The sequence below is a fragment of the Sebastes fasciatus genome, chromosome 15, assembly GCF_043250625.1.
Source record: "Sebastes fasciatus isolate fSebFas1 chromosome 15, fSebFas1.pri, whole genome shotgun sequence".
Classification (NCBI taxonomy): Eukaryota; Metazoa; Chordata; class Actinopteri; order Perciformes; family Sebastidae; genus Sebastes; species Sebastes fasciatus.
This window is the reverse complement of record NC_133809.1, coordinates 919,872-944,871: the sequence shown is the minus strand read 5'-3', so window position 1 is coordinate 944,871 and position 25,000 is coordinate 919,872. Positions and strand designations below refer to the sequence as shown.

Below are 25,000 nucleotides of genomic sequence, written 5' to 3'. Positions count from 1 at the left end.
ATTACTACTTTATAATATTATGACTTTATTCTCATAATACTATGACTTTTTTTTCTTGTAAACTGACTTTATTTTCATAATATTATGACTTTATTCTCTAAATCTCAGATGTATATTTTTCCTGAATGTGGCCCTAATACTCCGTCGTACCGTCGTACCATAGACCTACAACACTGATCAATACAAATGAAAATGTAAACAAAGATATTTATAAATTTCCATGTTTAAAGGGACTGTTTGTAACTTTTTAAGCGTATAAATGTACCGGGTCGGGATCACATGCGCGCTCGCGTGTGGCCGGAGCCGGAGCCTCTGCTCCTCTGCTCCTCTGCTCCTCTGCCTGCCTTCACTCACACACCACGCTCCTTCTCTCTCTCTCTCTCTCTCTCTCTCTCCACCTCTCACGTGCATGCTGCTCACTCCACACTGCAGAAGAGTTAGTTTAGCTCTGAGAATATCTAGTGAATGTTCAGTGGACGTTTGTGCAGAAATAACTGCTGCAGCTCCTCCAGACCAACAGAGGTTTCCCGTGTCTTGTGAAGTGACGGGGCTCCGCAGAGAGAAACGTTATCGTCTCCCCCGTTCCCTCCGGCCGCGGTCGGGAGGCTGAGGCGGGAAAAGCCAACACTAGGATCAGCATTGATTCATGGAGAGACCTTGGTCTGGTCAGCTAACATTACTGCCAAGCAGCTGAAATATAGAGTGATATTGTGCTTTTAGCTGACGTGTGTCTCCTCACTGTGTTGAGCGATGCTCCTTCATGTCTATGTAGAGCGAGCACAAGCGCCAGCAACAGGACGCTGACTTTAGTTGACTTAACGGACACAGGTGAAGCTGTTAACAACACATTTAGGATTCTAACTAACAGTCCCTTTAAACTGAATTAAACCTAATTAAACCTAATTAAACTGTATTAAACTGTATTAAACTGTGTTAAACTGTATTAAACTGTATTAAATTGTATTAAACTGTATTAAACTGTGTTAAACTGTATTAAACTGTATTAAATTGTATTAAATTGTATTAAACTGTATTAAACTGAATTAAACTGTATTAAATTGTATTAAACTGTATTAAATTGTATTAAACTGTATTAAACTGAATTAAACTGTATTAAATTGTATTAAACTGTATTAAACTGTATTAAACTGTATTAAATTGTATTAAATTGTATTAAACTGTATTAAACTGTATTAAACTGAATTAAATTGTATTAAACTGTATTAAATTGTATTAAACTGTATTAAACTGAATTAAACTGTATTAAATTGTATTAAACTGTATTAAATTGTATTAAACTGTATTAAACTGTATTAAACTGTGTTAAACTGTGTTAAACTGTATTAAACTGTATTAAATTGTATTAAACTGTGTTAAACTGTATTAAATTGTATTAAATTGTATTAAACTGTATTAAACTGAATTAAACTGTATTAAATTGTATTAAACTGTATTAAACTGTATTAAATTGTATTAAACTGTATTAAACTGTATTAAACTGTATTAAACTGAATTAAACTGTATTAAATTGTATTAAACTGTATTAAACTGTATTAAACTGTATTAAACTGAATTAAACTGTATTAAACTGTATTAAACTGTATTAAACTGAATTAAACTGTATTAAATTGTATTAAACTGTATTAAATTGTATTAAACTGTATTAAACTGTATTAAACTGTATTAAATTGTATTAAATTGTATTAAACTGTATTAAACTGTATTAAACTGTATTAAACTGAATTAAACTGTATTAAATTGTATTAAACTGTATTAAATTGTATTAAACTGTATTAAACTGTATTAAACTGAATTAAACTGTATTAAACTGTATTAAACTGTATTAAACTGAATTAAACTGTATTAAATTGTATTAAACTGTATTAAACTGTATTAAATTGTATTAAACTGTATTAAACTGTATTAAACTGTATTAAATTGTATTAAACTGTATTAAACTGTATTAAACTGTATTAAACTGTATTAAACCTCTACTCTCCTGTTGAACCATCAGAGCAGCTTCATCAGTAGAAACAGTGATCAGAGTATGATCAGGGCGTCCGGTCGATAGTCGAGCAGCAGATTCACCATAACAGACAGTTCTAGAAGTTTCTACCGGTCCCGTTACCGGTCCGTTACCGGTCCGTTACCGGGGTCTGCATGATCAACATCACCGGCAGCGGGAGTTGCCTCTCCGTCTTCAACCGGATACACAAGTTCTGCTGAGTTCTACAGCGGTTCAGCTGCTACTCTGCAGCTAGCTAGCAGGCTAACGGCTAAGAGCTAAGCTAACAGTGAAGCTAACGGCTAAGCTACCAGCTACCACCACCTCTCAGCGGTCTGAGCCGGGAGCGGAGTAGCGGAGGCCGGGAGCGGAGTAGCGGAGGCCGGGAGCGGAGTAGCGGAGGCCGGGAGCGGAGTAGCGGAGGCCGGGAGCGGAGTAGCGGAGGCCGGGAGCGGAGTAGCGGAGGCCGGGAGCGGCTCTGAGATGTTCGGCTGCGTGGTGGCGGGCCGGTTGGTCCAAACCGACGCGGTCCAGGTCGCTCCGGATAAGTTCGTGTTCACGGTTCCGGACTACCAGACCGTGAAGCACGTGGTGGTCTTCATGCTGGGCTCGGTTCCGTTCCCAGCCGGGATGGGGGGGGCAGTCTACTTCTCCTACCCGAACCAGGACCCGGTACCGGGCGGCGGGGCGGTCTGGCAGCTGCTGGGCTTCATCAGCAACGACAAACCCAGCGCCATCTTCAGGCTGTCCGGGCTGCAGGGGACCGGGACCGGGACCGGGGGACAGAACCCCTTCAGCTCCTCCTCCTCCTCCTCCTCCGCGGCCCAGGTCGGGGTCTCGGTGGAGGCTCTGGACCAGCTGGCCCAGCAGGTCCCGGTGTCCTCGGCCTCGGTGTCCTCGCTGGACTCCTTCGTGCTCTTCAGTCAGAAGATGTTGGACAGTTTCTTTAACTTCGCCTCGTCCTTCGCGGTGTCGCAGGTCCAGATGACCCCGAACCCGTCCGAGACCTTCATCCCGTCCAGCTGCGTCCTCAAGTGGTACGAGAACTTCCAGAGGAGACTCAACCAGAACCCGAACTTCTGGAGGACCTGAGACACTAGAGACTAGAGACAGTGCCTCTAGGATCTAATAAAACACTTTGAACCAGCAACCTGCTTCTATCGAAACAACAACAACAACAACAACAACAACAAGCATCAGGCTCACTAATAATAATAATAAATATAAATATAAATATATAACAACACTTTATTCCAGGTGTACATTTCATTCTTCCTTTATTTAAATGTTTTAACACCATGAAATACAGCATGTTACATTTATACAATATATTACAAAGAAAACAACAACGCTCCTTGTTTAGGTCATTTCAGCTTTTATATACACACATATATAAAATAATAAACAAGTTATTTTTAAAATTGTGACAAACCAAAATAAACTTCTGCTGGCTGAAAAGGTGATAATTTAATTTAATTTGTACACTTCTCATTAAATTTATACACTAAAAATGAAAGAATACCCTCCAACTTTACGAGAAAAAAAGGTCATAATATTACGAGAATAAAGTCATAACTTTACGAGAAACAAAGTCGTAATATTACTAAAATAAAGTCATATTAGAAAAAAAGTCGTATTACAAGAAATAAATTCATAACTTTACGAGAAAAAAGTCATAAAATTATGAGGAAAAAAAGTAATATTAAGAGAAACAAAGTCGTGATATTACTAAAATAAAGTCATATTACGAAAAAAAGTCATAACTTTACGAAATAAAGTCATAACTTTACCAGAAAAAGTCGTAATATTACGAGAAAAAATGTCATATTACGCGAAAAAAAGTTGTAATATTACTAAAATAAAGTCATATTACGAGAAAAGTCGTAATATTACGAGACATAGTCATAACTTTACGAGAAAAAAAGTCGTAATATTACGAGAATAAAGTCAACTTTACGAGAAAAAGTCGTAATATTACGAGAAAAAATGTCATATTACGCGAAACAAAGTTGTAATATTACTAAAATAAAGTCATATTACGAGAAAAAAAGTCGTAATATTACGAGAAAAAATTTCATATTACGCGAAACAAAGTTGTAATATTACTAAAATAAAGTCATAATATTACGAAAAAAAGTCGTAATATTACGAGAAATAAAGTCATAACTTTACGAGAAAAAAAGTCGTAATATTACGAGAAAAAAGTCATAACTTTACGAGAAAAAGTCGTAATATTACGAGAAAAAATGTCATATTACGCGAAACAAAGTTGTAATATTACTAAAATAAAGTCATATTACGAGAAAAGTCGTAATATTACGAGACATAGTCATAACTTTACGAGAAAAAAAGTCGTAATATTACGAGAATAAAGTCAACTCTACGAGAAAAAGTCGTAATATTACGAGAAAAAATGTCATATTACGCGAAACAAAGTTGTAATATTACTAAAATAAAGTCATATTACGAGAAAAAAAGTCGTAATATTACGAGAAAAAATGTCATATTACGCGAAACAAAGTTGTAATATTACTAAAATAAAGTCATATTACGAAAAAAAGTCGTAATATTACGAGAAAAAAAAGTCTTAATATTACAAGAATAAAGTCATAACTTTACGAGAAAAAAGTCGTAATATTACAAATTAAAGTCATATTTAAAAACATTTCCTCAATGTGGTCCTAATACTCCGTCGTGCCGTCGTAACATAGACCTCCAACAATGATCAATAAAAATGAAAATGTGAACAAAGAGCAGTTATTCATTTCCATGTTTAAAGCTCCACAGGGAGCCACTGGAGAGGAGCTGCAGGTTGCTGACCTCTGACCTGTAGGAGAACTGAACTGTTTAATCTAACGTGGTTATGTGTGGGGCTCTCTCATATCTGTTAATAATTAGAACACGTGTTAGTGAGGGTCATCCTTCGCCTGAGCTAGCAGCATGAATCCAGAAATACTAGTTCTTAATGTCAGTGTGATATAAACACAAACCTCCTCTCCTGTATCCGACTCACACTCACACACACTGAGAGCACGTGCACTACGCATGGTTTGGCCCAGTAGACGGGGGGAGGTGACCTTTCTTACTGTTCTTATCTTTCAGTCTGACAACTGAACTCAGATCAGATCGGTCCAACAGCAGCAAGCTGCAGGAAACCTGAAACTGGTCTGTGCTGCAACAAGAGGAAAGAGAGGTTGTCTGAGGCCGGAGGAGGGCGTGGAGCTGCTGATCCAGCTGATAAACACCCCCCCACCCCCTCACACACGGAGAGCTGCAGAGTTCTCCATTGAGACTGAACGTTCAGGATGATGCTGGAGCTGCTGTTGCTGTTCTCTCTTCTGTTAGTCGGAGCCTATTTTCTCCTTCATGCTGTTTTCCTCAAGTTGCCCAGATGTCGGAGCGCTGTAGAGCTGCACGGGAAGACCGCCGTCGTCACCGGTGAGTTCACAGCCTGCAGACCGGAGGGTTTTGGAACAGGAACTATTAGAACAAACCTGCACCGAACAGCAGCTGAAACATGACTCCTGATGAAGTCTCATATGTGCAGTTTCAGTCAGGAAACATCTGGACTGTCACAGGACTCGTATTATTATCAGAGGACTTCTCCTCATCGGATAAACAAGAGTTCAAGTTTCCTCCGGATCACTGCTCCCATTGTTCAAGTTAATAATTAAATGCACATTTCCTTCTCAGGATTTCAACCTCTTAACGTCCAACAAGCTGAGGCAGGTCTCCTGGAACTGCCTCAGCTTGAGTCCAACAGGACTTCATTCTTCTATTTGAGATTAAAAGTTTGTTCTCAATGTGTCGAAAGCTGAAGAACAGCTGCTAAAACAGCTGCCCATCAGCGGGTCAAAGGTCATGAATGTACAGTATGTGTGTGTAATGAACAACGCTGAGAGGAGTCTCTGGGTGGAGCCTCCGTTCAGTCCCATCAGGCTCTTCAGATAACACAACCTCAGATGGAACCGGTCCAACAACAACAACTACAGCTCCCATGATGCTTAGAGAGCAGAAACAGGACCTCAGCTCACCGTACTGACTCGTTCTGAGCTTTCAAACACACGGAGGTCCGTTATATGTTGATGGTTGAAAGCTCTGGAAGAACGTTCCTGAGCAGCAGATTCATTCATGTTCACATATGGATTATATATTACTTTATGTTTTAAAGGACGACCGTCTCGTTCCTGCTGTATTTATTCTGTTTATGGATCGGTCCTATAAAATATGATCAACAAAGAAAAACATCATATACGCACACAATATTTAAATATATAAATACATGCATACAGTATATAAATATATAAATATATAAATATACGCATACAGTATATAAATATATAAATAAATGTAAACAGCATATAAATATATAAATATACGCATACAGTATTTAAATATATAAATACATGCATACTGTATATAAATATATAAATATACGCACACAGTATATAAATATATAAATATACGCATACAGTATATAAATATATAAATATACATATACAGTATTTAAATATATAAATACATGCATACTGTATATAAATATATAAATATACGCATACAGTATATAAATATATAAATATACATATACAGTATTTAAATATATAAATATACGCATACAGTATATAAATATATAAATATACATATACAGTATATAAATATACGCATACAGTATATAAATATATAAATATACGCACACAGTATATAAATATATAAATATACGCATACAGTATATAAATATATAAATATACATATACAGTATTTAAATATATAAATATACGCATACAGTATATAAATATATAAATATACATATACAGTATATAAATATACGCATACAGTATATAAATATATAAATATACGCACACAGTATATAAATATATAAATATACATATACAGTATTTAAATATATAAATACATGCATACTGTATATAAATATATAAATATACGCACACAGTATATAAATATACACATACAGTATATAATATATAAATAAACATATACAGTATATAAATATACGCATACAGTATATAAATATATAAATACACGGTTAAAGACATTTAAAGACGGTTAAAGACGGTAAAGGATGTTTAAAGACATTTAAAGACGTTTTGAAGTCAGGGGATCACCAGCATCATTAGGATTCATCGTCTGGGCATGAACATGAATCATGAACCTCGATTCCAAATGTCATGAACATTCATGTTTGGACCAAACTGGTAGACCGACATGTCCCTCTGTTCAGCCTCGTCGCCAGCACGGCTAATCAATATGTCCTCTCTCCAGGAGCAAACACCGGCATCGGTAAGACCACGGCGATGGATCTGGCCAGGAGGGGGGCGAGGGTGATCCTGGCCTGCAGGGACAGACGGCGAGCCGAAGCTGCCGTCCAGGAAATCATCCAGGTGAAGACAGAAACCTCTTTCTGACTGTAGACGTCACACATTCACCAGGAATACACCCTGTTTGTTCAGACTGAGGTTTAATTACTTGTGTTTATTATGGTTCCGTTATGATCATCACTCAGTAAATAACACTTTATATTACTATTATATCACTTCATACTACAATATATCTTTAACCCTTTCACAGTGTGTTTCTGTATCTTATTCAGCGTTCGGTTGTACTTAGCTCCAACCTCCCGTCACTTCTGGTTGCACAAAGTTGGCGACGGCTTAAAACCAAGATGGCGACGGCTTAAAACCAAGATGGCGAGGGCCAAAAACCAAGATGGTGACGGCCAAAAACCAAGATGGGGGCGCCTGGTTAGCTCAGTTGGTAGAGCGGGCGCCCATGTAACAGGTCTCAGTCCTGACCGCGGTGGCCCGAGTTCGAATCCGGCCTGTGGCCCTTTCCGCATCCACTCTCTCGCTCTCTCCCCCCTTTCAAGACTCTATCCACTGTCAATAAAAAAAATAAATAAAAAAAAATGGTTAAAAAATGCCCCCAAAAAATAACTTAAAAAAAACAAGATGATGAAGACCAAAAACCAAGATGATGAAGACCAAAAACCAAGATGATGAAGACCAAAAACCAAGATGATGAAGACCAAAAACCAAGATGATGAAGACCAAAAACCAAGATGATGAAGACCAAAAACCAAGATGGAGTAGTCCACAAACCGATGGGTGACATCACGGCGACTACGTCCACTTCTTCTATTCAGTCTTTGGATAAAACCATCTGGTGATTGAATAGAGCAGCAGGAACGCAGGAAACTGTCCTGGAAGTGTATATAATGTTTTCTAACCTGTCCTCGTTGTCATGGTGATCAGGAGACGGGGAACAGCCAGGTGATCTTCATGCAGCTCGACCTGGCCAGTCTGCAGTCTGTCCGCTCGTTCGTTGACGACTTCCTGCGGTCCGAGTCCAGACTGGATGTGCTCATCAACAACGCCGGTCAGCCCGACAGCTCATCAGTAGATGTCACATAGAAGTGTTGAACATCATCTGAAAGCTGGAACCCGGAGATTAATCTGACATGCAGTTATTATTGTTTCTGTCTTCAGGCGTGATAATCGGGGGAAAGACAAAGGACGGCTTCGGGATGATCTTTGGCGTCAATCACCTGGGACACTTCCTGTTGACGATGCTGCTCCTGGACCGGCTGAAGGCGAGCGGGCCGAGCCGCGTGGTGACCGTGGCCTCTAAAGCGTACGAGATGGGGAAGGTGGATTTCAACCTTCTGACGACCCAGAGAGACGTCGGCGTGGACGGCAGCGACTACGAGCTCTTCCTGATGTACTGCCACAGCAAACTGTGCAACGTCCTCTTCACCTACGAGCTCGCCAAGAGGCTGCAGGACACCGACGTCACCTGCTACAGCGTCCACCCAGGTCAGCACACAGCAGCTTCACTGCTTTCTAGCATCCAGGGTCCTTCTATGGAGGTCCATTTCTGCCAGGAAAAAACAAACAGATGAAAAGTTAAAACTCAAGATAAGATCCATTATAATATCTACCTATGAAGTTAATAACTTTAACCAAAATTTTGACTTTCTTAATTAAAATTATGAGATATTAAATCAAAATGTTTACTTACTCAATCAGAAATCTGATTTAAAATGTCATTTTGATCATTTTGACTTAATTATCTCAATCAATTATCTCAAAACCTTGGCATGTTATCTCAGAATTTTGATTTAGTATTCAACCGAAGGAAAGACTGGAGGCTAACGCTAGCAGTGGGCTAAAGCTCCACATCTAAATGTCCTCTGTGTTGTTGTCTGAATCCAGATATCACAGACATTAGAGATGAGTAACTGTGATTGGAGGCTCTAGAGCTACAAGATCAGATCATCTTCTCAGATGTCGTCCGACTCTCTTTCTGACTGACTTTACTGAAGGATAGTTAACTATAGACATCCAGAGATTTATACGCCCTCAGCTTATCTCTACAGATAAACCCGCTGGTCGGACGGCTGGCTACTTAGCTAGCATAGCTTGCTAATTCCACCATGCTGTCATGAAACACAGAAAAGTGAAGTTGTTCCTCATCTGGTGACAGCACGGTGCTTCATCTGGTGATAGCACGGTGCTTCATCTGGTGATAGCACAGTGCCTCATCTGGTGACAGCACGGTGCTTCATCTGGTGATAGCACGGTGCCTCATCTGGTGATAGCACAGTGCCTCATCTGGTGACAGCACGGTGCTTCATCTGGTGATAGCACGGTGCTTCATCTGGTGATAGCACGGTGCCTCATCTGGTGACAGCACGGTGCTTCATCTGGTGACAGCACGGTGCTTCATCTGGTGATAGCACGGTGCCTCATCTGGTGATAGCACGGTGCCTCATCTGGTGATAGCACGGTGCCTCATCTGGTGATAGCACGGTGCTTCATCTGGTGATAGCACGGTGCTTCATCTGGTGACAGCACGGTGCTTCATCTGGTGATAGCACGGTGCCTCATCTGGTGATAGCACGGTGCCTCATCTGGTGATAGCACGGTGCCTCATCTGGTGATAGCACGGTGCTTCATCTGGTGATAGCACGGTGCTTCATCTGGTGACAGCACGGTGCTTCATCTGGTGACAGCACGGTGCTTCATCTGGTGATAGCACGGTGCTTCATCTGGTGATAGCACGGTGCCTCATCTGGTGATAGCACGGTGCCTCATCTGGTGATAGCACGGTGCTTCATCTGGTGACAGCACGGTGCTTCATCTGGTGATAGCACGGTGCCTCATCTGGTGACAGCACGGTGCTTCATCTGGTGACAGCACGGTGCTTCATCTGGTGACAGCACGGTGCTTCATCTGGTGACAGCACGGTGCTTCATCTGGTGACAGCACGGTGCTTCATCTGGTGATAGCACGGTGCTTCATCTGGTGACAGCACGGTGCCTCATCTGGTGACAGCACGGTGCTTCATCTGGTGATAGCACGGTGCTTCATCTGGTGACAGCACGGTGCTTCATCTGGTGACAGCACGGTGCCTCATCTGGTGATAGCACGGTGCCTCATCTGGTGATAGCACGGTGCCTCATCTGGTGATAGCACGGTGCCTCATCTGGTGACAGCACGGTGCTTCATCTGGTGACAGCACGGTGCTTCATCTGGTGACAGCACGGTGCTTCATCTGGTGATAGCACGGTGCCTCATCTGGTGATAGCACGGTGCTTCATCTGGTGATAGCACGGTGCCTCATCTGGTGATAGCACGGTGCCTCATCTGGTGATAGCACGGTGCTTCATCTGGTGATAGCACGGTGCTTCATCTGGTGATAGCACGGTGCCTCATCTGGTGATAGCACGGTGCTTCATCTGGTGATAGCACGGTGCTTCATCTGGTGACAGCACGGTGCTTCATCTGGTGACAGCACGGTGATTCATCTGGTGATAGCACGGTGCTTCATCTGGTGATAGCACGGTGCTTCATCTGGTGATAGCACGGTGCTTCATCTGGTGATAGCACGGTGCTTTCCTCCGCTGAGACCAGACTGTGAGGATGAAGCATTACGTTGTTTAGTGACTGGCTACTTAGCTAGCTTAGCTCGCTAATTCCACCATGCTACAGGAAATGAGTCCAACAGAGGACAGAGGACAGAGGACAGAGGACAGCGCTGGGTCACGGTCCCTCCGCCTCACTCCTCGCCGCTAGGAGACGACTTCACTGGGAGGAGAGCAGGCGTTAGCTAGCTAGCGTTCTCCAGCCGTCTCCTCCTCCTGCAGTCGTCTCCAGCGGCGTAGCGGTCTAATCTGGTCCCGTTGGTTCATCTTAACTTTGTCAACTACCTCTGGTGATCCTGGAGAGAGAGTGACGGCACATGTTGAGAGAAACCAGCATTTTATTCAGACATTAAAAAAAACAAGACAACAATACTTGCTAGCCAGCGTTAGCCAGCCAGCGTTAGCTAGCCAGCGTTAGCTAACCAGCGTTAGCCAGCCAGCGTTAGCTAACCAGCGTTAGCCAGCCAGCGTTAGCCAGCCAGCATTAGCTAACCAGCGTTAGCCAGCCAGCGTTAGCCAGCCAGCATTAGCTAACCAGCGTTAGCCAGCCAGCGTTAGCCAGCCAGCGTTAGCTAACCAGCGTTAGCCAGCCAGCGTTAGCCAGCCAGCGTTAGCTAACCAGCGTTAGCCAGCCAGCGTTAGCCAGCCAGCGTTAGCTAACCAGCGTTAGCCAGCCAGCGTTAGCCAGCCAGCGTTAGCTAACCAGCGTTAGCCAGCCAGCGTTAGCCAGCCAGCGTTAGCTAACCAGCGTTAGCCAGCCAGCGTTAGCCAGCCAGCATTAGCTAACCAGCGTTAGCCAGCCAGCGTTAGCCAACCAGCGTTAGCTAACCAGCGTTAGCTAGCCAGCATTAGCCAGCCAGCGTTAGCCAGCCAGCGTTAGCTAACCAGCGTTAGCCAGCCAGCGTTAGCTAACCAGCGTTAGCCAGCCAGCGTTAGCTAACCAGCGTTAGCCAGCCAGCGTTAGCTAACCAGCGTTAGCCAGCCAGCGTTAGCTAACGTGTTCAGAGAATTATTCTACCTCCACTAAACACGTCACCATGGTTACTAACAGAGAAGAGAGCTATCAAAATAAACATTAATTAAGTTAATTCTAACTTAATATTACTAATATTTTTGTCATTCCTTCCGACAGATTTGGTCTTCCATACATAATAATGAATAAATGAAATGTAGAGTCAGCTTTAGTAATGTGTTTCTTCTCTATCAGGACCCATCCAGACGGAGATCGCTCGTTCTTCTGGTTTTTGGTGGAAGATCCTGGTGGTCCCGTTCATGTACCTGTTCTTCGTGGACGCCGTGTCCGGAGCTCAGACCACGCTCCACTGTGCTCTGGAGCCGGGCATCGAGCACCTCAGCGGCCACTACTTCGACCGCTGCTCGCCGCGGCTGAACATCGAGTCGAAGGCGAGAGACGACGCCACGGCCAAGAAGCTGTGGGAGCTCAGCGAGGGTTTCTGCGGTTTGGCCTGAATCCTGAAACCTGAAATCTGAGGCTGCGTGCTTCCTTCGCTGGTAGCCGAGCGCACGCCATATAACCGCGACGTTACGCCTTTGTTTCATGTCTGCTCTTGAATGCATCAAAATTCAAAACAGTTTCTGCTTTCAGAGGTTTTATAAATTACATGATGATAATTATATAATTATAGATTTATCTGCATTAAATTTAAAGTCTCCACAAGCTGAACATAAACATATACAGTGTATACATAGACATGTGTACATAGATATACAGTATATACATAGACATGTGTACATAGATATACAGTATATACATAGACATGTGTACATAGATATACAGTGTATACATAGACATGTGTACATAGATATACAGTATATACATAGACATGTGTACATAGATATACAGTATATACATAGATATATATACATAGATATACAGTATATACATAGATATATATACATAGATATACAGTATATACATAGATATACAGTATATACATAGATATATATACATAGATATACACTCAGTGGTCACTTTATTAGGTACGCCTGTACAGTCTAATGCAGTCACAATACAGCAGACTTCAACACGTGGTTAACGTTACGTTACATACGTGACATAAGTAAAGTACGTTACGTTACTTGGTTAGGTTTAGGAAAAGATCGTGGTTTGGGTTAAAGTAAGTACGTTTGTTACGTAACTTAAGTTACATATGTAAGTTAAATATGTTACATTACATACATGACATAAGCTGTTGTATTGGACTGTATTAGTGTACCTAATAAAGTGGCCACTGAGTGTATATATACATAGACGCCACATTGACTCCTGGATCGTACGTCATCGTGGGCGTCATATTGGACCTGGTCAGACTGGCCTGTAACTCTGTACTAGTGAACGGGGGAGCTGCTGTTTCTCTGGATGAAAAGCACTATAACGTCTACATTCCTCAACCGGTTTCAACCAGTCGTTATTATATTAAAGGGTTTATGATCTACGAGGAGGAACGTTAAAGTTAACGTCACCATTTTTTTAATCTTTTCCCAAAGATTTTGGTGTATAAACTGTTAAATACGTTAACGTCACTGCGTCCGGTTCCAGCGGTCTGTCCTTCCATACGGTGGATTCAATCAATTATTAGGTCATTATTTAGCATCTAGCAGCGATTATAGATTAACTATCCAGATTCTAAGTAACTGGAGACTAAACTGTATTTCTCTACTCCTCATAGATCATAAACCCTTCAATATAATAAGGACTGGTTGAAATGGGTTGAGGAATGTAGACGTTATAGTGCTTTTTATCCCCCATTCACTTGTATAGGGTTACTGAACTGTCTTGCCTGGTCCAATATGGCGCCCTGGCCCCAAAAAGTTTGAGAACCCCTGATTTAAAACACCAAAGTCACACAATAACACAAACCAACTAACCGATGGATGCAGCGGTAGACCAGCTACTCCTGTTCTGAGAGGTTAAATTAGTGTTTTTGTGAATGGAGTCTGGTGGCTGATGTTGGAAATATATCCTGATAAAACTGTTGTTCTGTAACAAACTTAATTATGTGGGGAGTTTAGCGAGTTTGGTGTTAACTACTAGGCTTAGACTGTCTACAGATAAGTGACTGATGTAAGACGAGGCAAGAATGATCACATGAATGATTTCGTGATGGAATGTTTATTGGGCCTGTAAAAAGAACAGCTATAAGGATGAAAGGGCCTTGGGGTTAACAGCGGATGGGGGAAGGGACAGGATGACCATGCAGACAATGTTGTTTAAAATGGGGTCAGATGTAGGTAGACACGAAGATGTATTGTGACATAGGATGGAAAAGTACTGGGTCTGCAGAAAGCCTGACCCCTCCCCCAGGGTTCTCAGCTAATGTGTATAAAGGTAGAACGTATAGCAAAGCTCGGGGCTCATTCACTGCGAACTGAACACTGTATTACATGGTATCAGGGACACATTGATGAACCCAGAACTTCTGTAATAACTCTGTGCAATTTTGATGAATATATTCACGGAATAAATTGATATTGATAACCTAATTTGTAATCTTTTATGATTTTAACTCTGAGCTTGCAGCTGCCTAGAAGATAAACCAACACGCATGAAGGTGACGATTCTCTGAGGGAGAATTCCTTCACTGAAGAAAACGATGTAACGGCTTCAGTTCCCCGTCAGAAAGGGCCGTCTGACGGCGAGGTAAAGGGCCGTCTGACGGCGAGGTAAAGGGCCGTCTGACGGCGAGGTAAAGGGCCGTCTGACGGCGAGGTAAAGGGCCGTCTGACGGCGAGGTAAAGGGCCGTCTGACGGCGAGGTAAAGGGCTGTCTGACGGCGAGGTGAACAGGTGAAAATATTCTAAATATAGCGTACATTTAAACTGATATTGATGTTTTTAGGTGTCTAAAATCCGTCCACAGCGGTACATCACTTTGCTCCAAACTCCATCTACTGTAGTAATACACCGACCATGGAGAAGAACACCTGAACTGTCCCTTTAAACATATAGATAGATAGATAGATAGATAGATAGTAACTTTATTGATCCCGTAACATGCTTGTGATTTTAATATGTTTATATAGTCTTTTCATGACCTAATTTATGTATGTAGAATATGACTTATTCTACAGGATTAATGAAGCACTATATTATATAAGTTTTAGCTTGTTGTGCAAAATATTTTTTAAAAAAAACTCTTTGCTTTTTTAATTTTTAGTTTTTAATTTTGTATAATATATTTAGTTTTTATATATATATATATATATATATATATATCCCTGTACTTGACATCACCTGTTTTGTAATCACTTTATCGCACAATATATAAATTAATAAAAAAACAAAACGATATATATCTACGATATGTTTCTACTACACAGAAGTAATGAAAACAGTATTTAAAAAATAAAAGTAGTAAAGCTAAGGTCAACAACACACAAAGGGACATTTTAAATATTTGATAGTTTTATATCTTATGTGTGTTTTAGTGGTTTGTGTCTTATTGAATTTATTCCTGTAGTTTTGTTTTTATTATTTGTTTTGTGTAAAGCACATTGTGGTTTTGAAAAGTTCTATTCAAATAAACTATTATTGTTATTGTCATTGTTATTATTATTATTATCTTATTGTTATTATTATTATTATTATTATTATTATTGTCTTATTGTTATTATTTTTATTATTATTGTTGTTATTATTATATTATTTATTATTATTATTATATATTAATGAAGAACTCTTTTACATTTATAGGCTAAACATATAAAAATAATAATTTGTCATCAGGGTATTTATTTTGAAGGTTTCAACAAGAAGTCCTGGAGTTCATCAGGTTTCAGTATCTGGAAGGTCCAACTAGCGGGAGTTTCAGTCGAAAGATGAGAACCGTAAGCAGACAGAACCAGTCGGACTGGAGCAAGCTGTGACTCACCCCCCCGCCCCGGGCAAGTAGAACCGGTCCGACAGGTGAGCTCCACCTGGGGGATAAAAGGCCGAGCTGAGCCGAGCTGAGTCAGTCAGACAGCTGCTGTTGTAATACTCTAGTAAACCATGTTTCATCTGCTGCTGCTGGCCACCGTGGTTCTGGGAGGATACGTCTTCCTCACTCAGACTCTCTTCAAAAGGTCCAAATGTAAAGGCAACGCAGCGATGGCCGGCAAGACCGTCATCATCACAGGTGAGTCACGTGGCTTTAAAGTCAGAGAATAATAACATACTCTACTTTTAAACAATACGACTCATTTCTAACTGAAACAACAAAGAAAAGAAAACGTGTTTATGTGTGCCGCAGCTGAAATCTGTACTTTTCTTTGGTGGAGGTTTTTTAAAATGGGTCGAACCGTTCTGCTGAAAGGGGAGTGTTTCTCTGATCTAGTCTCTGGACGTCATGTGTCTAAGGACTGAATATAGTACCATGAGAAAGTAGTAAAAGTATTTAATAGCAGTTTTCTGCCTTTTGTACGCGAAAAGCAGAAAATAAAGTATTCTCCATTCTATTCTATTTGGTATCTATGAACTCATAACAAGTTGAATATCACAGATCATACTAAAGAGATGGTTATTGGTTTAAAAGTCAGAATATATAAACAGACATTAATGAAGATAAGTGCTGAAACATTTAGTCAACTGAAACAAGTATTGGATACGGGCGCGGTTTCAAAGTCATGGAATAATAAGATACTGCAAAAAAAACAAAAAACTGAAATAATTCAAGTAATTTCTAAACAGAACAACAAAGAAAAGAAAAAAGTGTTTATTTGATCAGTTTATTTAAATTTTAAAAATGATTTAATTTTCTTTGGTTGAAGTTTTTAAAATGGGTCGAACCGTTCGGCTGAAAAGTGAGTTTTTCTGATCATACTAAATCTAGTCTTTGGACACATGATGGGACGCAACAGACTATATTATATTTTAAGTCGTCCCATCATGAGCCCGAAGACTGAATATAATATGATAAGTAAACGTCTGTATCTCAGAAACTACAACGAGCACAATCAAGTATTTAATCGCAGTTTTTGCACATGACAACCGAAGACAGATTTCTGCCTTTTGTACGCGAAAAGCAGAAAATAAAGTATTTTCCATTCTATTCTATTTGGTATCTATGAACTCATAACAAGTTGAATATCACAGATCTGCACACATGGGCAACGTAAAAATATATTTCATTTGGAAAACATTTAATAAATACAACATTTTTCCTCATTCTTCAAAAGATCCTGACTTTGACTATTAATAAAAGTGTGATTTTTCAACATTGTACTGGTGGATCAACCGTTAAAATGTCTAAAGACTTCTGACCAATCAGAACAAATGTTGTGGTATTTTTCCTCATCATATTAAATCTAGTCTTTGGACACTTGATGGGTTACTTGTTTAAATGTCAGAATAAATAAATAAACAGACATTAATTAGTCAATTAAACAATTAGTCGATAGATACAATTAATAATCACTTCATCTTGTCCAGCAAACAGTTCAAATATATGAAGTTTACTAATATATATATATATATATTAGTTAAGTTTACTAATATATATACATATATCTGTATACATATATTAGTAAACTTCATATATTTGAACTGTTTGCTGGACAAAACAAAACATTTAAAGACCGATTCACTATTTTATAACATTTTATAGTCTAAATAATTAATTGAAGAAATAGTAGTTTACTTGATGACGACATTAATTATTAGTTAGAGTCCTAATTAGGACATTTAATGATCATTGTCTTTATTTGCTTCATTTTAATCCAGATTACTTTATACGGGGGCACAATTGGTTGAACCAAAGTCAGTGATAATCCATCCAGTGGATGTTGAGATATTTCACTGAATCTGTGAAAACTTTGACTTGTTGGTGGCGCTAAAGAGGCATTGAGGAAATCACTGAAGAGAGTAGGATTCATCCTCTGGGGAACATGAATGTCTGAACCACATTCCATTGACATATTTCTGGTGACAGACTAACATCCAGAGCTAAAAAGTGACAGTTTGTGTTTTCTTGCTGCAGGCGGGAACACCGGCATCGGTAAAGCGACGGCTCTTCACCTGGCCGGGAGGGGAGCCCGAGTGATCCTGGCCTGCCGAAACCGGGAAAAGGCCGAGGTCGCCATCGCAGATATACAACAGGTAGGAACAAAGAAGAAGAAGAACTGGAGGGAGACGCTGCATTTAATAATCACTCTGACTGACCTGCGACATGTGATTGCTTGTTAAGGAGCGGTCGCATAATTCTTGAAAGACTCCACTGAAAAAAGTTAGATTAGTTAGTATTATAATATTATTATTATTATTATTATTATATTATTATAGTATTATATAAGTTAGTATTAGCAGTGGAAGCAGTTAAGGTGCATTGGTCGTTCACACATGCTAATCATTGTGAGCCCGCCGCCGCCGCCTGCTGAGCTACAGAGAGTCCTCATCATTAGCACATCGATGAGCTGACTGACGGGAGATGAACGCAGAAAGGAGCTGAAGTATACGTTCAATAATAACGTGTCATTAACACGTTAACTTTGACAGCGCTGGTAATCACTGAAACACGTTGACTGTCTAGAAACAGCTAGAAACAGTGAAATGAGCTGCTATTAGGAATCAAGGCATATTTAGTGTATAAACTGAAAGGAGTTGAAGCGTTAGTTGGACTCGAAGCGAACCGTGCTGAAGGTAAAGAAAAGTCGAACTGTTGCGAGTATTTTCAGAGTTAAAAATTGATAAAAGGAATGAAAACGTGTACTACACTACTAAGTTCTCTCTTTTTAATCGGTGTGTTACATTATAAATATCAGACTCTTTAATTAAAGTAAATATCCCAACTGACCTCATGATGATGATTTCGCTCCAGGAAACAGGAAGTACCGACGTCCTCTACATGCAGCTGGACCTGGCCAGTCTGAAGTCGGTTCGCTGCTTCACGGAAACGTTCCTGAAAACTGAGTCCAGGTTGGATCTGCTCATCAACAATGCTGGTACACAAAAACACACAGAAAGCCTCGTTATTCATGACGTCAGTACTCAAGTATTTCTCCACAACATGTCGTTATGTCACATTTTACACATCTGCTAAGATCTGAAACATCTGGCAGTGTAGGCCAGCCTTAAGTCTCGGTCATACCAGCATTATAAACCAATGAAACTTAGCTGTGTGGTAATTCCACTGAGCTCCTGTAGAATAATAGTCCCTTTGTAACGGTAAATTACTTACAACCCGGCTCAAAGGTTGCAACAAAAATGGGAGACCAGACGAGTTTTAACAAATGGGGGGCTCGTCCGGGATCATCTTTTTGTTGCAACCTTTGAGCCGGGTTGTAACAACTAGTTTAGGTAGAGCAGGATATATTAATACTAGTTTAGATAGAGCAGGATATATTAATACTAGTATAGATAGAGCAGGATATATTAATACTAGTTTAGATAGAGCAGGATATATTAATACTAGTTTAGATAGAGCAGGATATATTAATACTAGTTTAGATAGAGCAGGATATATTAATACTAGTTAAGATAGAGCAGGATATATTAATACTAGTATAGATAGAGAAGGATATATTAATACTAGTTAAGATAGAGCAGGATATATTAATACTAGTATAGATAGAGAAGGATATATTAATACTAGTTAAGATAGAGCAGGATATATTAATACTAGTTTAGATAGAGCAGGATATATTAATACTAGTATAGATAGAGCAGGATATATTAATACTAGTTAAGATAGAGCAGGATATATTAATACTAGTATAGATAGAGAAGGATATATTAATACTAGTATAGATAGAGAAGGATATATTAATACTAGTATAGATAGAGAAGGATATATTAATACTAGTATAGATAGAGAAGGATATATTAATACTAGTATAGATAGAGCAGGATATATTAATACTAGTTTAGATAGAGCAGGATATATTAATACTAGTATAGATAGAGAAGGATATATTAATACTAGTATAGATAGAGAAGGATATATTAATACTAGTATAGATAGAGAAGGATATATTAATACTAGTATAGATAGAGAAGGATATATTAATACTAGTATAGATAGAGAAGGATATATTAATACTAGTTAAGATAGAGCAGGATATATTAATACTAGTTAAGATAGAGAAGGATATATTAATACTAGTTAAGATAGAGCAGGATATACATATATAGCCTACTCATTGATTTTATGAACAGAAAAGCTGACATATTGTGGGAACATGCTGATGAGAGAACAGGAGTGATAGAACACTCAGTTCCAGAGAAACGTCCGACCTTTGAGAACGCAGATATTAACGGTCAGGTGTGACGGCAGCTGACGCTCAGGTGTACATACCTGTTCAGTGTACCTGTTCAGGTGTGACGATGAGTCAGCAGTTACAATAACAACATTTCAATCATCTTTCATCACCGGCTTCACTCAAGATTAACAAAATGTTCATGAGACAAAGACCTGTTGTCTTCTTCCTGGTGATGTAACGGATAGAAGCCACAGCACCGGAGTTAGTTCTAATTTAGCATCTAATATTTTATACTTTTTTTAACTTTTGAATTGATTGATTTGAATTAAGTGATTATTGTTTTTATTTTAATTTTATAATTTAACCAAATCTGCTATTTATATTAATATATTATATATTATATTAATATATTAATATATTAATATATTAATATTTTAATGAATATATTCTTTTGTTAAACAAACACATGAGTCTATTTCAAATTTCTTATTATGTCTTGTGTGAATCTGTCCTGCAGGTCTGGTGGCTGACGGGCGGACAGAAGACGGTTTCGGTATCGAGTTCGGGGTGAACCACCTGGGTCACTTCCTGTTGACGTACCTGCTGCTGCAGCGCCTGAAGGAGGCGCAGGGAGGACGAGTGGTCACGCTGTCCTCCATGGCTTACCGCTGGGGACACATCGACCTGGAGGTAAAACACCGAGACAACGTGAACTCACACTGAAGGGATTTACAGCGTTAACAGACACACAGACGTTAGCTCAGTTCTTCAGGGACATTTTAACACTTCATTTGCTTTAAAATTAGAGAATAGGGTTAATATAGTGAACGCGGTATGTAACTACGGTATGAACAATTTGTGATAATAAAATCTCATTCTTCACTTCATTTCACCCTTTGTGTTTCTGAAATGTCTCTCTCTTTTTTTACCTCTCAAAATACTCACAAGAGTTCTACTTTACTTAACCTGAAGTTCAACTAACGCTTCAACTCCTTTCAGAGTTCTTTCAAAGAGTATAGAAGCAAAGAGAGGAAACTCCAATGGTTCGCTGAACACATTTAGAAGCATCGTGTTCTTCAGCGTCGAGCTGCTTCTTTTGTTCCGGGATTCCTTTGGTGTGCCCTTATGTCACAAAAAGACATTCATTCATACTTGTGTGTGAACATTCCTCGTCTCGAGGGAGTGACACCTGGACGGATTACATCATCACGTTATGCAACTCAGGTTATTCTGTGTTAATGACCTATTTGTTGTTGTGTGTTGCGTTCAGGCGCTGGCGGTGAACAGACACCTGGGCACCGGCAGGTACAGCTGGCAGTTCTTCCAGGCGTACTGCAACAGTAAACTGTGCAACATGCTCTTCACCCACGAGCTCGCCATGAGGCTGAAAGGATCCGACGTCACCTGCTACAGCGTCCACCCAGGTAACCATCCAACTAATACCATCCGACATCCTACCAACCAAACTAACTCCTACGATCCAACATCCTACGAACCAAACTAACTCCTACGATCCAACATCCTACCAACCAAACTAACTCCTACGATCTAACATCCTACCAACCAAACTAACTCCTACGATCCAACATCCTATAAACCAAACTAACTCCTACGATCCGACATCCTACCAACCAAACTAACTCCTACGATCCAACATCCTATAAACCAAACTAACTCCTACGATCCGACATCCTACCAACCAAACTAACTCCTACGATCCAACATCCTACCAACCAAACTAACTCCTACGATCCAACATCCTACCAACCAAACTAACTCCTACGATCCAACATCCTACCAACCAAACTAACTCCTACGATCTAACATCCTACCAACCAAACTAACTCCTACGATCCAACATCCTATAAACCAAACTAACTCCTACGATCCGACATCCTACCAACCAAACTAACTCCTACGATCCAACATCCTATAAACCAAACTAACTCCTACGATCCGACATCCTACCAACCAAACTAACTCCTACGATCCAACATCCTACCAACCAAACTAACTCCTACGATCCAACATCCTACCAACCAAACTAACTCCTACGATCCAACATCCTATAAACCAAACTAACTCCTACGATCCGACATCCTACCAACCAAACTAACTCCTACGATCCAACATCCTATAAACCAAACTAACTCCTACGATCCGACATCCTACCAACCAAACTAACTCCTACGATCCAACATCCTACGAACCAAACTAACTCCTACGATCCAACATCCTACCAACCAAACTAACTCCTACGATCTAACATCCTACCAACCAAACTAACTCCTACGATCCAACATCCTACCAACCAAACTAACTCCTACGATCCAACATCCTATAAACCAAACTAACTCCTACGATCCGACATCCTACCAACCAAACTAACTCCTACGATCCAACATCCTACCAACCAAACTAACTCCTACGATCCAACATCCTACGAACCAAACTAACTCCTACGATCCAACATCCTACCAACCAAACTAACTCCTACGATCCGACATCCTACCAACCAAACTAACTCCTACGATCCGACATCCTACCAACCAAACTAACTCCTACGATCCAACATCCTACCAACCAAACTAACTCCTACGATCCGGGAATGTAACCTGGATAATGTTTCCCAGTCCTGGAAGTGTGACGTCCCAAAGCCTCGAACATACTGACAGAAGATATGAACATTAATACCAGTTTAACATGACATCGTATTATCAAAGACGATGTCGACTATAAGTTTCCATTCAAATGTTGCGCAAATTTTGTAAATTTACACCTCAGCCAAGCGGAACAACTTTTTAGGGAAGTTTCGACTTTATTTCTCACATTTCCACTCAAATTTTTTTATCTTGAATGCAAACATTTAAAAACAGGTGAATTTAAACACACTGACTGAGACACGTGTTTAAAAACACACAAAGAACCAAACCCAGAGTTAAAATGACATGACAAGAATGTAGTAAAACATGTCACATATTCACGTCTTTCAACTGCAGCTGGCGAGAAACAAACAAGTTCTTCAACTACAAACTACTTTTTAAACTAGCTGACTTCCTGTTTTTAGGTAAACTGAGTACATGAAATTGAAATAAAAGGAATTTAGAAATGACATACCTGGCACCAGACAATGTAGGGAAATAAAATATACTAAACTAATAATTTAACAGTTAAATAAATAACAAAATGTACAATATTCTGAGTATTGAAAAAAGCCACACAATTTCAGTTTATATATTTAGAGTTTATATAAAGTTATATTTTTTTATATTATTTTATATATTATTATTATTTTTATAGAGTTTATATATTTAAATATATATGAGAATAATCTTTAAACATCTTTTTAATAAAATGTACAATATTCTGAGTATAAAAAAAACAACATTTCAGAGAGGTTATATATTTAAAGTTTATATAGAGTTATAATATTCTATATATTTTTAAAGAGTTATAATATTTAAATATATATTAGAATAATATAGGTCAGGGCGACGTCGGGCGTGGTCAGGTGATCATTAAACGGTCGGGGCGACGTCGGGCGTGGTCAGGTGATCATTAAATGGTCGGGCGACGTCGGGCGTGGTCAGGTGATCATTAAATGGTCGGGCGACGTCGGGCGTGGTCAGGTGATCATTAAACGGTCGGGGCGACGTCGGGCGTGGTCAGGTGATCATTAAATGGTCGGGCGACGTCGGGCGTGGTCAGGTGATCATTAAACGGTCGGGGCGACGTCGGGCGTGGTCAGGTGATCATTAAACGGTCGGGGCGAGCCGGAAAGCTTTCAGTATGTTGATCAGTATGTTGATCCAGGTGTGTCTCTGGTCCTGCAGGTGTGGTTCGGACCGAGCTGTCCCGTAACGTCAGCCTGTGGCAGAAGGTCTTCATCGAGCCCGTGGCCCGCCTGCTGTTCCTGGACCCGGCGGACGGCGCTCAGACCACGCTGCACTGCTGCCTGCAGGAGGGCATCGAACACCTGAGCGGACGCTACTTCTCCTGCTGCGCCGTACAGGAAGTGAGCACCCGGGGACGAGACGACGCCGAGGCCCGGAAGCTGTGGGAGGTCAGCGAGAAGCTCTGTGGACTCTCTTAAGGTGGAATCACCACAAAGGACTTCGTCTCCACCTTAAACGGATTGTTAAGTCCCGGATGAGCCCCCCTGCCCCCCTCTGTTTACTCTACTGTTAGCGTGACCGTACCGATGATGTCATGATATGTAAAGGATAATGTACGGAGCCGGTCATTGTTGTGAAAGAATCCCTGACAGGGCGATGCTGCCACCTGCTGGTGAAACATCAGAGCTTCACACGGAATCTTTCTCTGGACAGTTTGTTTTATTATTATTATCATTATTATTACTATTATTATTATTATTATCATTATTACATTATTATTATTATTATTATTATTATTATCACATTATTATTATTATATTATTATTATTATCATTATTATTACTATTATTATTATTATTATCATTATCACATTATTATTATTATTATTATTATTATTATTATTATTATTATTATATTATTATTATTATTATTATTATTATTATTATTATTATTATTATTATATTCTACATTCAAAATGTACCCAACTTGGTTTCTGGTCCATCTATCTATGTAATATTTATATATGTTTTACAACAATTTCTTAAAAGTTTACAAATCATTTGTTAATCACTAATAAATACTTCATAAAGTATATAAAATGTTATAATGTGTGCAACAATAAACTGTTAATAAATACTTTAATAATGTAATCTGAACGTAATGTTATCAGCTATGATACAATATATAAACTAATTATTTCATATTACACAAACTACTGATTAAATAACATCAATTATAACATTAC

At 39.6% G+C, this 25,000-nt stretch overlaps 3 protein-coding genes and 1 long non-coding RNA gene across 10 annotated transcripts; all 4 read left to right on the top strand.

Annotated features, from left to right (window-relative positions):
• Positions 1–2,058: 2,058 nt before the first annotated feature.
• Positions 2,059–3,319, top strand: hikeshi (heat shock protein nuclear import factor hikeshi). The gene is made up of 2 exons (XM_074661570.1): positions 2,059–2,377; positions 2,471–3,319. The coding sequence occupies exon 2, from the start codon at positions 2,489–2,491 to the stop codon at positions 3,095–3,097; it is 609 nt and encodes a 202-aa protein (XP_074517671.1). The 5' UTR covers positions 2,059–2,377; positions 2,471–2,488; the 3' UTR covers positions 3,098–3,319.
• Positions 3,320–5,136: 1,817 nt separating this feature from the next.
• On the top strand, positions 5,137–14,346 carry LOC141783946 (dehydrogenase/reductase SDR family member 13-like). Of its 7 annotated transcripts, none has more exons than XR_012597386.1 (6): positions 5,137–5,443; positions 7,286–7,404; positions 8,275–8,398; positions 8,509–8,835; positions 12,154–12,693; positions 12,745–14,345. XR_012597386.1 is itself a non-coding variant. In XM_074661568.1 (5 exons), the coding sequence occupies exons 1-5, from the start codon at positions 5,311–5,313 to the stop codon at positions 12,414–12,416; spliced, it is 966 nt and encodes a 321-aa protein (XP_074517669.1). In that variant the 5' UTR covers positions 5,137–5,310; the 3' UTR covers positions 12,417–14,346. The 7 variants fall into 7 exon arrangements, 1 of the variants encoding a protein (XP_074517669.1); XR_012597388.1 differs by having other exon boundaries at positions 12,154–12,646; positions 12,778–14,343; XR_012597389.1 differs by having other exon boundaries at positions 12,154–12,646; positions 12,811–12,923.
• Positions 14,347–14,548: 202 nt separating this feature from the next.
• Positions 14,549–15,503, top strand: LOC141783589 (uncharacterized). Its single transcript, XR_012597307.1, has 2 exons — positions 14,549–14,653; positions 14,746–15,503. It is a non-coding gene; the product is annotated as an uncharacterized LOC141783589 (long non-coding RNA).
• A 223-nt stretch (positions 15,504–15,726) lies between these two features.
• Positions 15,727–24,385, top strand: LOC141783945 (dehydrogenase/reductase SDR family member 13-like). The gene is made up of 6 exons (XM_074661567.1): positions 15,727–16,083; positions 17,923–18,041; positions 18,760–18,883; positions 20,658–20,830; positions 21,411–21,564; positions 23,974–24,385. Exons 1-6 carry the CDS (start codon positions 15,957–15,959, stop codon positions 24,231–24,233), a joined length of 957 nt encoding a protein of 318 aa, XP_074517668.1. The 5' UTR covers positions 15,727–15,956; the 3' UTR covers positions 24,234–24,385.
• Positions 24,386–25,000: the final 615 nt, after the last annotated feature.

What these genes read in the sequence shown, in the direction of transcription:
- LOC141783946 (XM_074661568.1), top strand. Translation starts at nt 5,311, where the DNA reads ATGATGCTGGAGCTGCTGTTGCTGTTCTCTCTTCTGTTAGTCGGAGCC. An exon ending in GAAGACCGCCGTCGTCACCG is followed by an intron (nt 5,444 to 7,285) that starts GTGAGTTCACAG and finishes TCCTCTCTCCAG; the next exon opens with GAGCAAACACCGGCATCGGT. An exon ending in TGTGCTCATCAACAACGCCG is followed by an intron (nt 8,399 to 8,508) that starts GTCAGCCCGACA and finishes TTCTGTCTTCAG; the next exon opens with GCGTGATAATCGGGGGAAAG.
- LOC141783945 (XM_074661567.1), top strand. Translation starts at nt 15,957, where the DNA reads ATGTTTCATCTGCTGCTGCTGGCCACCGTGGTTCTGGGAGGATACGTC. An exon ending in CAAGACCGTCATCATCACAG is followed by an intron (nt 16,084 to 17,922) that starts GTGAGTCACGTG and finishes TTCTTGCTGCAG; the next exon opens with GCGGGAACACCGGCATCGGT. An exon ending in TCTGCTCATCAACAATGCTG is followed by an intron (nt 18,884 to 20,657) that starts GTACACAAAAAC and finishes TCTGTCCTGCAG; the next exon opens with GTCTGGTGGCTGACGGGCGG.
- hikeshi (XM_074661570.1), top strand. Translation starts at nt 2,489, where the DNA reads ATGTTCGGCTGCGTGGTGGCGGGCCGGTTGGTCCAAACCGACGCGGTC.